Below are 17,729 nucleotides of genomic sequence, written 5' to 3'. Positions count from 1 at the left end.
GATAGATCGATAGATAGATAGATAGATAGATCGATAGTTAGATAGATAGATAGTTAGTTAGATAGATAGATAGATAGAGATAGATAGTTAGATAGATAAATAGATAGATAGATAGATAGATAGATAGATAGATAGATAGATAGATAGATAGATAGATAGATAGATAGATAGATAGATAGATAGATAGATAGATTAGGCTAATTTCCTCCTGAACAGGTAAGCATTAAGCTTCAGGTTCATTTATCACGGCTACAAGGGACAGGCATTTTATGTCATTTCAACATTCGTGTTCTCACATTGAATCATATATTATATTGTATTACATATTGCACCTTTAAGGTATGTGTACTTTACATAGGTATTTTCTTTTCATGATACTTTATAGTTCTACTCCATTACAGACGGAAATATTATATTTTTTACTCCACTACATTTATCTGACAGTTTTAGTTACTTTACAAATTGCTATTTGCTGCTTTGCCTTTTAACACTTATCATTTATCTTTTAATAATTTAGACAAGCTTTGTAAAGCCATTTCTCACCATTTTCTTAATTTTTTTCACAATCTATAGATTATTGGAAAACTGTAGTCTACTGCAGGCCTATATGAACTCTAAACATCCACACACAAATCCCAAAGTCAAATTGGACTTTAATAAAGGTTCATCATTATAACATTTATATAAATACATGACTCTGAACAGAAAATACCAAATAAAAATACAAAACATACAAAAAGAAAATATTAAAAGCATGATTCTCTTTCAGTTGCCACCCTTGAGCATCCATGGCATTAAAGCAACAGTGTTTCCTGTGTATTCTATAGGAGTAAAAGCCATTGTCCAGTTTTTGCATCTGCAATCATTTTTCAGTAAAAACTGGAAGTACTGTATGAGGTCTGTATTGGTGCCCCCACACACAATGAAGGGAGGCAAAGGGCACACGGCAGTGATAAACACTGTCACTGACTGACTGTTCCTCCATGATTTGTACTCTCTCTCTCTGTTGGCATCCGTTTATCCCAGGACCCATCGATCACACTGGGAGGAGTTTAGCTGCACGGACTCACAGTTCTCTCCACCCTCGTGCTGAAAGATACAGATATTAAATATTTTTTTTGGCAGTTCTGTTACTACACCACAAAAGGTACATGTTTTACAGATGCATCCCTGGAGAAGTGTTACCAGATTGGGGGGGATTCAGCTCAATTGGGCTACTTTTTACCCATGCTATAGCTGTATAGCTCTCAGGATAACAATGTCACTCCAGACTGAAATATCTAATATCATGAAATTTCATTACATTCATGGTTTACAAGAGGATTTTGGTGATCTCCTGTCTTTTCCTGTAGCGCCACCATGAAGTTCACATTTGTGGTTCCAAACTATCCTGCGTGTATGATTTCACTTTCCTAAATAACTTGTTTTTTAAACAATTTCTTACGATTAAGTTGTATTTTTTTGAGATGCAACTGCAACAACACGCCTTTTTCGTTTTTTTCGTTAGCTTTGAAACTAAATTACCTGTTTTTGCAGTTTGGCTCAGAAAGTAGAACTACAACTGATTTGGCTATTAAAATCTGGGTGTAGAAACCGAACTTGAGTGAAAGTGAAGATATGTGAAGTAAAGTAAGGCATTAGTGGAAATAAGCATGCAGTACATGCTCAGTCAACTTGCCTCAATTAAGTTTATAATAAGTGAGATACACACCTTGTTGGCGATGGCCCGGAGTTTCCCCAGCAGGGAGGGTTTCTGGGTGTAGACCACGTCGTCGTCAGGTTCTTCCCCTTCAGCCAGAGCACAGCTGTCTGCAGCTGGCAGCTCACACTCCTTGTTCGCAGACATCACCAGACGAGAGTACTTGTACTCCAGCCTGACCACAGACCACAGGGGCACCGTCATCATGAGACAACATGTTATTAGGCATAGACAACATCTAGTGTTAGGTGTTTAAAGGCAAATACTAAAACCTTTCCTTTAACCGGAAAAGCTGTCATATTATAGTTTAATCCAAAAATCAAAGTGATTCTACCAAACAGATTGTTCTCCTAAAAAAGCGTTTAGACCAAGATAAATCTGAGGGGGTCACAAGATGATGAAGTGGATAAAAAAGAAAAAAAGTGTATTCTGTTACACAAAATTGTGTTCATTTTTTTCCTCACTTTTTCTCTACTCTTTCATGATTTGTAAAAAATAACTGGACATTTTCACTTTTTCAGACCTCTAAAATGCCTTCACGTGACACAATCTAAAAAGAAAATATAACTGGTTTGGTTGCTCACAACTTGTGTTTTAAGGAAGAAAAACCATAAAAGGTCACAAATAGACTTCATTTTAAGAGGTCACAGCTAAAAAAGCTGGTGACCCCTATTAAAACCAAAGGTAATATGACTAAAGTAAAAAACAACAAATAAAGTAAAAGTAAAGACATAACTCTGGCTATGTTTCTGAAATTGTAAATAAAATGTGTACTTCTTGAAAGAATCAGAGCCTTTACTGTCGCGGAAAAACAGCCGCTGACATCTCTGCCTTTAAATAACAAAACAAGGTGATCTTAATGAGTACGTTGGCCTTGACTGAGATTGGTGGTAGCGTCCGATTGGCAGGTGCCTCTAACCTCTTGTTTTTCTTCCAGAAAAAGCAGGTGAGAGAGATGAGCAGCACGGCCACGAAGGCTCCGCCACCAACCCCAACCTTCAGCCACAGAGCGATGACCTCACACGGAGAGGAGCTCCTGGGAGGCAGCGATACGCCTTTGGTGCACAGCTTTGGCTCGTTCCACAAGAACAGAGTTTCCTGCACGGTGACAGATGGAGAATTTCCACATTTTTGCTTGTGCAAGCAGATATTTGGCATTATAAGTCAAATAGTGGAGCATGTGTATTTGGCTTCATTTCTGAGGTTAGTAAGAGCTGGGCGATATGGAGAAAATCAAATATCAGGATATTTTTGACCAAATTCATCAATGTCGATATTGCAGCTAAATTGTAGAGTTGACAATTGGTGCTTTCAAAAAATATTTACACAATGTGATTTGTGATAAATAATCATCAGTAATTTGGATATAATGACTAAGTGGGTTGAGGCAAATAATAGAACAGCTAGAACAGTCTGGTAGGTTCAGAAAATTACTTTACTGTCATGCAGCCTTTAAAACCTAGAAAAGACAGGACTTGTGTCATATTACGAAATTATGAAATCCAAAATTCAAGACGATATCCAGTCTCATATATCAGTGTCGATGTAATATCGATATATTGACCGGCTCTGGGTTATTAGCATGAAAAGCCAGAGGATTCGGAAGATATGACAATGTCAAAATACGTCTTGGGTTTATGATGAAAAAATCACAGTATCAATTTAGTTTTAGTCCTAACATACATCAGCCTTTTAGTTTTAAATGTAAAACACTAGCTGACTAACTGAACAAATCTTTATTATACCACCACGATTCAGCGCAGGGGCTTCATCCGTGTGATTTTCTGATTTAGTCTAGTTTTACTCAACAAAAAACAATTTAGTTTTAATAAATTGATTTTTGATATAGTTTAGTCTTATCTCAATGTCTTTAGAGTGGTTTCATAAAACACAGAGGGTTTTTGTCTGCAGGAATTATAATAACAGTCTAAACTGAATGATGCAATTAATATATATCCATATATCCAGTTTTATAAAGTATATATTGGATATTGAACCAGAATCCTTTAAAATCAATCAAATCTATTTAGGCTACTTCTTAGATAATTGTTGTATCTTCTTTAATAATATGAAATGTTATCCCAGGCTAACTGTCAGTACTGTCCTTAAGAGGATAATGAGTACATACTGATGCTATTCTATCACAATTGCTGTGAAATCTAAGTTAATAGAGGAGAATGGGCAACACAAAGGATGAACGTCATCTGATCCATGACTATACTTCCTTTGGCCCCGTATGCCTGGATGACTGGTGATGTACTTATTCTGCACTCAAAACAAACAAAATTGGAAGGACATGTGTTGTTATTTCTACTAATGTTGCTATGCTGGTATATGTCCCTGTTCATTCCAAAAAAAGATACAATTTAAAAAAAAAAATAATAATATGAAATGACGCTAGAGATTTAATAACGACTTGAGAGAGATTCATTAGATTTGCTGCTTAAAGAGTATTTCACCAGATTGTAACTGTTTGCAAAATGCAACCATTGGAACACAACCCTGGTTGGATTAGTTTTAGGTCAGGGTGATGTTAGAGAATGAATGCAGGCAATAGCAGGTATGTTACCTGGACGCCTCCCTTGCACGCTCCGTCTATCCGGTGGTAGTCATCCTCGGTGCAGTGCGGACAGGCGCTGGCACTCTCCCACAGGAAGTGAAACGTACATCCATCGCATGTTCCTGCAGGACAGGAGCTGCAAAAACACACACAGAGAGTTTCACGGACTTTCTGGAATTGGTTGTATCATGTTCACAACTCATATTGTCTAATCTATCTGAAATTCTTACAGTGTATGTTTGTAAAAAAAACATTTTGGGTGGAAATGAAAACACAATCTCATACATAGAGCACATTACCACCTACCTGGGCACAGAGAGCTCTCCTCGTTCAGACTTCTTGGGGTTACAGCGAACAGTGATGACTGAACTGCGACCCTGATCACATGAAGCCGTTGCCTGCGTTGACCTGAAAGAAAACAAGGACCCAGTTAAACACAGCAAAAACATGCACTCACTAACTCTGCCTCCATATCTCATACTGTACCTGTAGAAGAAGTTTATGTCTGGAACATCCTTTACGTTTTCAGGAAAAAGCTCTAGTTTAGCGTTCACGCCATCCAGAACGGAGTCTACTGTTGCTCCTGGTAAGAAACATGGATGAAGATATCAAAGGAAACATTACAAGCTGGTTATCATACAGCCACATATTGCCATTTAACAAGCGTCGTACCGATGAAAGCGTCTGCAAGACTGATGGACTGGGAGGAAATGGCCATCCTGAAACCGCGCCCATCTTTTGGGATGATGGTTGATTGACAGATGAAGCTGTCCACTGAGTTGACAAACTGAGCCGAGGCGCTTTGGTCGTCTTTGTTGGACACGTCGGTGACATTATCTGTACAGACAGCGCCTCTCGTTGTCCCCTGTAACAGACATGTGTATGCAGATAGCATGACAGTTAACTGTCAGTTGCTATGGTTACACTTGATGTTTTACTGCATCTTTAAAAAAAAAAACATTTTATCACACTGGGGTGACGTGAAAACATTTAATTTCTTCTCACGTTGTGAATCAATCTTCAAAATAAAAAAATGGAAAATGTCAGTTTGTATTATAGCTGGAATATTTAATGAAGTCTGGTGGGAATACGGCCACAATACACAATAATTGTAAAGACCGAGTGAAGAAAAGTAAAGTAATGCTGACAAAAACATCAATAGTCCAGACACCACTATCATTTTCAGGCAAAATACAATTTAACAAAAATGAACAATAAATCCCCCCCAAAAAATCATTTCTCATTTATTGCATATTTTAGGCATTTACATTTCAGTCTTGCTTTCATACAAGACAGCTAACCATGAGTGCAACAGCAGAATAAGTCTCCATTCTTAGATCACCACCCAAAAAGAAAACATCCACTTAAAGGCCCTGAACACCCATTCAGGTGTTTTCAGTTAATCTTGCGGATTTGACCTCTTCCTAGGACTGTGTGGGTGTGTTAAGACTGATTGACTGACATCTTCCTGAGTCTCCTTTTAGCTTTGTTGCACCTGTTAGGGCAGGACAAATTACAGTTTGATCATCTTATTGGTAGAAAAGATTTGTGACCTAATAAATTCCCATCTAAGCTCCATCCCACTTTTTAAAATGTTATTTAAAGATAATTTTTTGGGGCTTTTCCGCCTTTAATTTTTGACAGGACAGCTAGGTGAGAAAGGGGAGAAAGAGGGGGAAGACATGCAGGAAATCGTCAAAAGTCAGATTCGCACCCTGGACCTCTGCTTCGAGGCATAAACCTCTCAGTACATGTGCACACGCTCTACCCACTGATCCAACCCGGCCACACAGCTCCAGCCCACTTTAAACCTGAGCAGAGGTCTAATCAGCCAGAGTAACTAGAATCATCTGCGTGGATGTTCAGAGGCTTTAAAGGAATCTCTAATCTCAGAACCTTAATTGCATTGGAATAGCAACTGTTGCTAATATACGATGATATCGAGTATGTGCGAATTACCTCGTGGCCACACAGGCTGATGTTGAACAGGTGAAAGTACTTTGTGCCTTTAGAGGTGAAACTTGGCCCGATGGTCAGCGAGGCCGGGGCGCTCAGGGAGCTGAGGTCAAAGGTCAGCGTACGGTTGTTCTCTGTGTGGGAGAAGGAGCAGTCGCTGTAGCAACGAGAGTGTTCCTGAAAGAAAAGGAAACACATGAACTCTCAACATGCAACATATTAGATGCACTATGGACAGTACAAACTAATGATAATGATAAATAATGAGTAAAATCAACAAATAAAATAAATGTTATGTGGTTATTTAATTAGTGATTTGCAACATCCCATTTTTATTTAATATGTTTAATGTAATAATCTGTTATCACCGCTTTACAGTAATATAAAAGTATTTTTTTTATTGTTATTTACAGTCAATTTAGTAAGTTATGTTTTTTTTGTTCCTATAAACATTTTTCATGTCCTCTGTAATAACTGTAAATCAAGCCTATAGTGGCTTAGCACTTGAAACAGGATTTGTATAAATTGATCTGGCCCCTGACACCAACCAACCATGTAAAGTTTTCATATATGTTTTTTCTATTTTGTTTTCAGAACCATGGCAAGAGCTCCAAAGGGTTCATAGAGAAATATAATATAAAAACTATTTAAAAAACAATTGTAATATATTGGTTTTAGTAGTAGTTATATGGCCCAAAAAGCACTCCCGACCGCGACACTCTGGCTTAAACAAATACACAAACACTGCTTACTGATAAAACCCAGAGTAGGACTGGGTATTAAACATCAAATCACTTTGGTTGCGACCAAAACATTCCCATAGCACAATGTCAGATTTGTAATCTTGTTTTCTTATGCTTGGATCAGATAGTTCCTGATTTAATTTAAAATGTTAGACGTTTCTCTTCAGTAAAACATTTTGTGTGGCTGCTTGTGTTCTGACAACAACACATTTGAAAACTTTTCTTTTGTTTGATGAACAAGTAAGGTTTAAGTAGAAAAACCTATTTATATTTCTCAAAGTAAATTATCAAAACAAGGATTGTTTTGGTGTCTGTACCAAAACTCAGGAACAATATCAGCACTTGTACCAAAAAACCCAGAGGAGGAGGTCTCTCTACCTTGTTGCTAATACTTCCAGGCCCACAGGCGACGCATGCATCCTGGCCGTAGGTGTGGCGCCCTGCCAGGTGTGTGTTAGGCGGACACTCCTGGCACCGGTTGGTGTCTCTGTCGATGTAGAATCCTGCAGGGCAGGGGACGCAGGACGAGCCGGCCCGCTGGGAGTTCTGGGGTACCAGAGCGCAGGCCCGACATGATGACGCCACCCCATCCAGGACGTTTGTCACGCTGATGGAGTACAGCTTCACCATGTCACTGACATAATGACGCACCTACAAAACATACATACACAGGATAGACACATATGTTGGGGTATATAATCTTGATATATAATGAAAGTGCATTTATTGTCACATTTGCATTCCTCGTACAGTAGCATTATTGCCAGTAATAATTTAACAAACAATTGAATTATACCTTCATACACGCGAATGACATGCCCAGGGTTTAAATGAAAGGGAATAAAGTACCTTATGTGTGTGTGAGTTCACTTACGTCCAGAGCATGGTTAGTCCTCTGGAAGGCCCATGTATATGAGACAGAGTCATTCCTGGTCATGCTGTGTGAGTATGACTGTTTCCCTTTACTGCCTTCCCAGGACTCCACCACTGTGGTGCTCTTCCTGTTCACATCCTGCAGGGGGCGTCGCAGGAAAACAGTTAGATGGGGGAAAATACAGGTTGGATTACTAAACAATCTGCAGAACACTGTAATAAACTGGACGACAGTGAGACAAACGTGACTATTCTGGCTTGCTGGTAAAAATAAGTCCCCTAATTACTAACTTTCTGCTCTAAACACACACAATCAAAGCACACACCATCATGAAGTAGAGCTCACAGTCGCCAGAGCAGATGGTCTCAAACACAAAGGTTATCGAGCCAAACTCACTGCCGGTCATCCCTGAAAGTGAGGCTGGGACCCTGCCACCAAAAACACAAACACAGGCAGAGACTAAGATGATATAGACATAGAAATACTGTGTTGTTAAGTGGATTTTAGCCGGCAATTACTTCCGGCAAAACCTCTTTTTCTCTCTTAAGACAGCGCTCTTGATTTTCTCTTTCTATGGTGTCCACACTAGATAATTACAAATCTGTCACAGAAACAATCAGATCTCCCCAGAAAGAAAGCACACATACTTACTTGAAGCCAGGCACATGCAGGCTAAGGATGAGGTAGTCATTATCTGAACTGCCTGCTCCACTGCGGATGTGGTCCCCTGCAACCTCCCATCCTGATGAACAACAGACATGATGCACACACATTATCTCACTGATTCTAGATTACAGATCTTTTATGTTGTATTAGTAAGTACATTTGATTCTAACTCAATTGTAAATTATTTTGTGAGGTGTGAACACTTCTTTAGTGTCTCTGTGAATTGTGCTCACCATTCATGTCGTCACATTTGGAGTTCCCCACGTTGAAACAGGAAGTCTTCATGTTGGAGGGCAGTACATTCCACCATTTATACTCGTAACCTAACACTGGCTCTGTACCTGCAGGGCACTTAGTGCACACTGGCACCCACCCACACACACACCCACACACCCACGTGCGCAAAAGCTTTATTTAGATACAACAATGGTATTTTTACTCTTTGGTAAAACATTATGTTTGCACAAGAATAGCTTTTCAGGAGTAGATAATCCATCCATAATCATCTTTAGTTGACTTTCCTTAGCTAAATACAGATTCAAAAAGATTCAAATTATATGAAAACAGCACCACTGCTTCGGTAACAGTACGTGCCAGGTGTGAGCAGGTTTACCGTAGGTGCCATTTGAGTGGGTTCCAGGTGGGCAGGGCAAACAGGTGGAGTCGTTGCTGTTGTAGTAGCCGGGGTTGCAGGGGGGGCAGGGCTCTCTCTGTCCCGTCACAGGCAGCTCCACGGCCCCTGTGATGTTCTCCACGCAGATCTTTGGCTCCACCCAACGGTACAACACCTGCGTCTGTAATCGACAAATCACAGAGATTATGATCAGGGTGGGAAGGCGTATTCTAATAGAGGGGCTTTACGAACATACAAATAGAGAAGAAATGTAAATGTACCTGGAGTAATACAGACTGAGATACATAAAAAGCAAACTACACAATCAACAATAGAGATGTGTTTCATTTCTGTTCTTTAAACATCATCATGCTTACTCAGCGCTTTCAGAGATGTGGATCAAAACAGGCCAAGGTTGTAGACGAGTGCCAAGGAAGTTGACTTTGGATCAGATTACATGCAAAATGTTCACTAAGTCGTCATTTCCTTTCTCATCACATTGTGTGACTTCTCTAGTTTCTGATACAGTAATACCCTGAAAGAGCTGACAGAACGTATCCACTGTTTACTATCAATTTAAATGTAATGCAGTAAAAACAGGCAGCATTATCCTTCTGTGTGAATAAGCAGTGCGTTAAGGAAATTTACAGAATACACGCAAACAGGCATCATTTATTATATGTCCTTTTGTTAAGTGTAAACATTAGATCAAAGATAAACAGGAATGCTTATCATGTTTTAAATATAAAACCAATCATGGGTGTTTTTGTCTTGTATGTATGTTGTTAAAAGTCTTTATATTTCCAAATTAGCCATTAGTTTAATTTAGGTAACCTAGAAATTTAAACAAAAAAATTGTCAATTTATCTTTGACAGGTGTACATGTCCTTGTGTAGTAAAAAGTGAGTGTGTGTGTGTGTGTGTGTGTGTGTGTGTGTGTGTGTGTGTGTGTGTGTGTGAAATGTGAAACGTGTGGATGCTGCTGACCTTCCCTTCGCTGTCACAGGCCGTGTGGATTTGGAAGTAATCCTTCTCTGAGCACGGGGGCCTCACCTTACACTCTGCCCATCCCTCATCTGACAGAGGTGGAGGAGACAATGATGATCCAGTGCACAGTGATGCAGAGAAAACATGCACAACCAGAATGTGATGTTCTCTAAATCCAAATGACTAGTTTTTTTAATTTACAGAAGAGAATGTAAAACGTTTAGGGTTAACACAAACATTAGTTATATCTTTTTACATACCGTATATATTATAAGTCAATAGCAGAGTGTAGCCAATATAGCTATAGATATTATCATGTACGTGTTGGCAGATATGCAAATACAAAGTGCAGAACATAATCGTATTTAAAGGCTACATTGTAATCAATACAAAGAATTGTTGCCAAAGCATCAAAATACAATTTGTCCAAATGTTTGGACACTACACAATAAACAGTAATAGAAACATTAACACAACATTCAGATTGATATATATTAATTATATCAGCAAGATATGCCCTGTCTCCTTCTCCTACGCATATTTTTAATTTTGAGAGGTCATTCAGCTCTTTGAAATCTGACATTACAGAGTTGAACTTGTTGAAGTAAAAATGGAATGTTTTACATCGTAGGAGGAAGTGTCCTAAATTTCTGTCTCAGCCTCACCTGATTTCTTTTGGTTGACATGATTTTTTTGGTGTCTTCCTGATTCGAGTGCCAGTTCGTGGTCCCTGAGCCTGTACTTGGTAAGGATCTGTCTCTGCTTTCTATCTCTGACAGTAGAGAGATATTCTGCCGAATCATAATCTCTTTGTAGGGCCAGATAACATTCTAATTTACTTTGGCTTTTAGTTTTTTCTTTACAATGTCCTAAATAGATTTGTCTGAGAAGTGGGCAGTTATAACTTTTTTGTTTACTTGGTTATTATTTATACTGAGTTTATTTCCATTTACAGTAAAACATGTCCTATCATGTTACATTTACAGTTACTGTCATAAATAATTTGATAGTAAACACCATTATTCAATTATTAAATAACCTCTAATAAATGTGTCAAACAAACCTTAAATAACCAAATTTGAGGAATTACATAAAAAGAGCTTTTGTTTATGTTAAGTGTTTGAGTAAAACAGTACCATTGGACTATACTATATCTTTTCAGATTTTTCTATTTAAGTTACATTTAAATACATTAAGGTAGATAAGGATTGGCTGATTTAAAAAAACTGATTACATTTTCTAACTTTATTAAAGCAAAACTTACTTTTGGTTTTATAGCTTACACCAATCTTTCTTTTCCACTTCTCAGTGGATGTAATTAAGCCAACAACAGACAACTAGTGACATACTACTGTTGTTTCATGTGTACATACGTGAGTAGTAGTGTTCAGGGCAGGTTGTACAGGAGGATGCCCCCTTTATGGAGAAGGTGTTGCTGGCACACGGCTGACAGGATGATGAGCCGGAGGCCGAGCTGAACCAGCCAGGCCGGCACGGGAAACACTCCGATGTGTAGGCCACACCTGGACATATTTATATTTATAATTTACATCTGAGAACCGATTTTAGGAATTTATCTTCATGAAGCTCATGAATGCCTTATTGTGTGTGTTGACTTATGCTTTACCCTCTATTTGGATGTTCTTGAGCAGCACGGGTTTGACCACCTTCCCTCCCACCAGGATGCCGGTTGTTCTCCAATACAGGATGTTCGTACCGGACTTCAGAGTCACCTAAAAATAAAAACAAAAATGGGCCCTTGGTTAGTTCACCTGGTAGAGCGGGCGCCCATTTGCTGCAGGTCATTCCCCTTCTCTCTCCCCTTTCAAGTCTAAGCTGTCCTATCCAAATAAAGGCCTACAAATGCCCAAAAAATAACCTTTAAAAAAAATAAAAACAAAAATAAAAAGACATGCACACGGTGAATGCAGCCCCTACTAACACAAGCGGAGTCAGATACTCACTGTGTGTGAGTCCCATTGTCCATTGTTGGTGACTTTAATCCACTTCTGGTCATCAGCCTGGGCCATTTCTTGACACTGCTCGTTCTGGACCTGAACACATGTTAATATCGTAGCTTAGCCATAAAACAAATGTTTTCCAGACATATTGGCAAACGAATGAATCAAAATATATTAGGCTGTATTGTACAGTAGGAAGCAGTTAGAGGTGCTTACATAGAACTCAAAGAAGATGTTGTTGTCGGGGTACTGGTAGGTGAAGGAGACGGAGCCCTGTTTCTCCAGATGTACGGCGTAAACCAAAGACACTGTACACTCGTCGCGGTTCGACTCCAGATACACACCCTGTGGCGTCCATGATGAGCTGCAGCATGGACAAAACACACTCAGCAAACCAGCAAAAAAGAATAATGGCTGCATGCTCAACTCCATGTTATCCTGTGGGGAAGGTATTGTCAGTGAGTGTTTGTGTCACCTGTTGCAGGCCAGAATGTCCTCTCCATTTGGCCCAGGGTCCAAGAAGCTGGCCAGGCTGGTGAAGCCTGCAGGGATGGCGTCCCACTGGTCAAAACGTAGGCCGCTGCCCAGCGAATAGGAGCCGGCCACACACGGCGTGCACTGCTGTGTAGTCATCTCTAAGAACTTCCCAGCCGGACATGAGAAAGCTGTGAGGCAGTGAGGAAAAGAGGGTCACATTGACATGCAAGTACACACACATAAAGATGAACACACACACACACAGAAACACACACACACACACACACACACACACACACACACACACACACACACACACACACACACACACACACACACACACACACAGTGCTTACAGCAGTCTGTTCCTCTGATTGGAGGTGGAAGGTTTGAGCAGGAGCTTGGATTGATAGGGATGGCGACCCTCCATCGCGACCCTGTGCTGTCACACTCTGTGTACTGGTAGTAGTAGTCTGTCTGCAGGACACACATACAGAACACACAAAGATTAATACACCATCCAAGAAGAGGAGAACTTTGGTTCAGACTGAAATATCTCAGCAGCTATTCGATGGAATGGAATTACATTTTGTACTGACATTCATGGTCCCCAGAGGATAAAGCATACTGATGTTGGTGATCCCCCTACTTTTCCTTTAGCGCCTCAATGATGTTCACAATCGTGGTTTTGAGTGAAATCTGTCAACAGCTATCGGATGGATTGCCAGGACATTTTGGTAAACACATTCATGCCCTCCTCAGGATGAATTGACCATCAGGTCAAAGTTTCCAATCATCCAATACTTTTCTTCATGCTAAACATCGGCACATTAGCATTGTCAGTGTGAGAATGTAAGCATGCTGATGTTTAGTTCAAAGCATCACATATAGCACTGGACACACATCCATTTTTTGTGAGCATGAAGCTGATTTCTTATGAAAACAAAAGCTGGTTTCAGTGCAAAAGTGGTGGTTGACCCCGATCACTGCGGCAACCAACCACTGGAACACTAATGGTCCTTTAAGAGCACAACATCCGGTCATCTGTGCAGTTGCTTCTATCCAAGGACTGCTGGTTGTGACATTATGCTAATCATTTGAAATGATTGAATATTTATTTAGGACATTTTGTCCAAAGCAAACTATAATAAGGTGCTTTTATTTAATCTCCATAGAAACAAGAGCTAGAGATAATGTTATGGTAATAATTAAGGTAATGAACAGTGTTTCATAGATAGATAGATAGATAGATGGATAGATGGATAGATGGATAGAGGTACTTTATTTATCCCAAAGGAAATTAAGGTAAAGTACAAGATACACATCTTACAAGATCTGACATATATTACAGGTTATAAACTTGCTGGTTTCAACATATTTAATTTTTTTCCCAAACTGCCTTTAAACATGTTTGAATCTATATCCTGCTTACTTTTTTTTTTTCTGATAATATAGAATAAAATAAAGAATAAAACTCCGGCACACTGTTTAATAACTCATCTCGTTTATTTCATATTAATTTAATAGATTTTATTTTGTCTAAACAATCTTCATCAACAGGTATATTATTTGGACCAAAACATTGTATTAAATAAATATCAAATAAACCTCCAGTAAACAAGAAATTGTGCAGGGTTTTTTTCTACTTTTATAAGTTTTGTAGCCCTCTGTAAGATATTTTTATTATGATTTTGGGAAAAATGCTCTCTAAATACACTTTATTATTTATTACAAGAAAAATTTGACATTTTGGGAAATACGCTTATTGGCAATTGATACGACATTAAGCTACGGTCAGTTAGCTTAGCATAAAGACTGGAAACGGGGGAAACAGCTAGCCTATGTCTGAAATTATTATTGCAATTTCATATTATATTTTCTGCCATAGTGGTATTTAGATGTGGACTTCAGGTATGTTACAGCTGTAAAAATGATGCAGGAGGACAGCAAGCAGATTTTATATTAATATCCAATGTCTTGCTTCCTCTCATTCTCATTTCACCTTTGAATACCTAAATGTCAAAGCCTTCAAATCTGTTTTCTACTTGATGCAATCTAGCAGAATCAAATAAGGCCTGGTTTGTACTTCTAATGTGACTTCCTTCGAGTCCAAAGCCTCTGGCAGATCTCCATCTCCTCCCCTCAACCTGCTGTTCAACTAGGCAGACAAATCATCAGCTGGCTGCAGCAGAGCACGGACATCTAAGTAGCAGCTGATTAAACTGGAACAATCACAGAAATGACCTGCGACGTGTGTACGGGGGGAATTCAGCAGAGACAGTTTGCAGATTGCAGGATGTGTGCGAGACAGATAAGCTTGAGCTCTACAAGCGACTAATCACCTTTCTGCAACAACAAAAATGGCCATTCATGCTCCACCCCCCCTCCCAACACACACACAAACAATTGGATTGCCATGTGAGGTTCGACTACTTTATTAACATGTAGCACCTGCTGTCCATTGGACAAACAAGAGGGCTGTTACCAGTGCTAATGTGCTCAACAGTTGGGGGAAAAGGTCAGCTGATAAAAAAGACATTAGCTGTTTCGCTGGTCTCCCAGGTGACTCACACTGGTTGTCATGGAGACTGATGAGAAGAAGAGAGAAGGGGGGGGGCAGGAGATAAAATTCAACGCTATGACAAGCCAGCCTCTCTGATTATAGGACTGGGGGTTTTGGGATGTGTGTAGTAAGGAAAAATGTACATTACACTTTTTGGACTGCTGATATTTTGTATTAAATGTTTGATGGCAAAAACATCCAGAAAATTACAGACACGTCAAAGGAAATTGCATTCTTCTCAGAGTGGAAAAGTGAACCTGAATTTAGATCATCACTGGACAAACTCACTGAAAGATTAGTTCAATTTGGTAATTGGCAAAGTTGAACGTCATCTCATTTCTAAATCCAGCAGCTACCTGATGCATTTCAGAGGCAAATATTGTACATTTATTTGATAACTGTAGTTTGCAGATTCAGATTAATAATACAAAATATGATCAACCAATAAACTATGATGTGATTATAGATTAAGATAAAACGGTATATATGTTGGCGGGGAAATTCACAACCCAGCAGATAAATGTATAGAAAATAATTCAAATTAGCTCCACCTTTACCAGCTGCAACAATAAAATGATGAACCCACTAATGCATCACCAATTATAATCCAGTAATATAATTTATGCATGATTCTTTAAGTATAATATGATGCTAATATTTTTGTAGGCTACTTTCACTTAAAATGTAAATGCATGATTTTTACTTACTAACAGAGTATTTTCTACATGGTATTGTTACTCTTACTCAAGTAAAAGATCTGAGTAGCCTACTTCTTCCACCACTGCTGGAGGCTGCCGAGAGAAGGGATGGAAGCCAGCAGACAACGTCATCTCGTTATGGAGCGTGTTTCTGGTCAACAGGAACCGCATTTTAAGCCGATCAGCGGCATGTAGAGGACCGCAGGCTCTCGCTTAGATCCAGTGTTAAACCAATATATAAAAATGGAAAACGACTTGTATTTTATTATTGTGCATTATGAGAAGCCTTTATCTAATGTGCTTGTAGGCTAGATTCCTGCATGTATGGCCATTTTCTTGACTTGATCATCACATCAAAATAGGCTATGTGATAAACGTCATTTCTAGATTATAATAATATATTTTTTTAAAGAACCATCGAATTTTGGCATTTTAAAAAGCTACACAATTGTGTTTAGAAGTAGCATCAGGATATTTTACAGCTTAATAATAATCGCACTCACCTCATCGCACGGCCGCAGCAGGTCGGCGGACACAGATGATGTGTGAGCGGTGATGATGAGTACAAGGCAGCGGGGGAACCAGGAGGCCCACACCTGCTCCCGCATCCTCAGCTCGGATCACAAACAGCCGGCTGTCCGCTGCCTGGAGCCAGAAACATGAAACAGGCCGAGAGGTGAGTGCTTATGTGGTGGTGCTCCTGTCATTGATACGCCTGCCTGCCTGTCTCTTTACCCTCCACCCACACTGCAGGCAAGACGGACGGTGTAAAAGAAATAAAATCATACTTCCGGTCCCGCTTTCAAATTAAAACTCCCGTATCCCTAGAATAGAGTGAGAATAAAGATTAGAAGTAAACGACAAGATTTGGCACAGTGTAATGTACCCTTATTCTTATGTCCTATTATTCTTATTGGCTTGTTATTATTTATGATAATTCCCTGTGTTTTAATTCACACAGCGTTATTTTTTATTCTGCAGACTTTTACAAAGTGTAATCAATGTTTAAGAAAGGTGCTAGTATGAAAATGCTAATACTTTTAATTTATGATTAATGGCAAGGCAAGGCAAGGCAGCTTTATTTGTATAGCACATTTCAGCAACAGGGCAATTCAAAGTGCTTTACCTAAATTTAAAAACGATTAAAAAAAATTAAAACATTAAAGAGCAGTTAAAAACGATTATAAAAGACGAGAATAAAATGTACAGTGTAGTATAAGAACAAACTGGGCCTTCCAAAGGACTTAACAAGCTAACCAAGTCCAACTCGGGCCTCCCAGAGGACTTATACTTTAACTCTTTTTCTGTTGCAACTCAGGTTCCAAACCTGGCCTCCCAGAGGACTTATGAATGAACAATGATTTAAAGAAAGGCAACATCAAAAAGAAAGGTCTTCAGCCTTGATTTGAAAGAACTGAGAGTTGCGGCGGACCTGCAGTTATTTGGGAGTTTGTTCCAGATATGTAGAGCATAAAAACTGAACGCTGCTTCCCCCTGTTTAGTTCTGACTCTGGGGACAGAGTGGGAGGATTTTAGTTAATTAGTTTTCTGTTGCTAAGTACTATTAAACAGATGTAGATTTTTGTCTAACAATAATTAATGAAAGGATTAGCTGATTAATCAAAAAACTGATCGACAGAAAATTAACAGGCAACTATTTGGATAATTCATTCATTATTTTAAGCAAGAATGCCAAACATTTGCTGATTCAGGCTTCACAAAATGTGAACATTTGATGCTGTTCCTTATCATATAGCCTATGATAGTAAACAGCTTTGAGTTTAGCTGTTTTTCGGATTAAACAAGTAATTTGAATAACTAACCATGGGCATTTTTCACTATTTTCACATACATCTGACATTAGACATATTAATTGACTAAAGTAGACATTATTCCTCATATTGATTAGTCAAGAAAATAATTGCTAATTGC

General features: G+C 39.0%; 1 protein-coding gene across 1 annotated transcript; it reads right to left on the bottom strand.

The window, feature by feature from the left end:
• Positions 1-633: 633 nt before the first annotated feature.
• LOC144512310 (endosome/lysosome-associated apoptosis and autophagy regulator family member 2-like) lies at positions 634-16,529 on the bottom strand. The gene is made up of 22 exons (XM_078242979.1): positions 16,301-16,529; positions 12,893-13,013; positions 12,535-12,724; positions 12,276-12,423; positions 12,063-12,152; positions 11,726-11,831; positions 11,472-11,621; positions 10,099-10,187; positions 9,112-9,292; positions 8,732-8,860; positions 8,484-8,574; positions 8,158-8,260; positions 7,833-7,970; positions 7,337-7,609; positions 6,219-6,392; positions 4,932-5,124; positions 4,746-4,842; positions 4,566-4,667; positions 4,269-4,395; positions 2,619-2,797; positions 1,712-1,874; positions 634-1,089 (listed from the first exon to the last, which is right to left on the bottom strand). Exons 1-22 carry the CDS (start codon positions 16,403-16,405, stop codon positions 1,018-1,020), a joined length of 3,021 nt encoding a protein of 1,006 aa, XP_078099105.1. The 5' UTR covers positions 16,406-16,529; the 3' UTR covers positions 634-1,017.
• Between the last annotated feature and the right edge of the window lie 1,200 nt (positions 16,530-17,729).

Source organism: Sander vitreus, chromosome 23 (assembly GCF_031162955.1).
Source record: "Sander vitreus isolate 19-12246 chromosome 23, sanVit1, whole genome shotgun sequence".
NCBI lineage: Eukaryota > Metazoa > Chordata > Actinopteri > Perciformes > Percidae > Sander > Sander vitreus.
Note: the sequence above shows the minus strand (reverse complement) of the source record. Positions and strands in the feature narration are given on the sequence as shown.

Excerpts from the sequence above, each read along its gene's own strand:
- LOC144512310 (XM_078242979.1), bottom strand. The coding sequence starts at position 16,405 with ATGCGGGAGCAGGTGTGGGCCTCCTGGTTCCCCCGCTGCCTTGTACTC. Across the intron at positions 10,188-11,471 it reads CCCTGAACACTACTACTCAC|ATGAGGGATGGGCAGAGTGT; the intron begins GTATGTACACAT and ends CACCTCTGTCAG. Across the intron at positions 7,610-7,832 it reads GGACTAACCATGCTCTGGAC|GTGCGTCATTATGTCAGTGA; the intron begins GTAAGTGAACTC and ends TATGTTTTGTAG.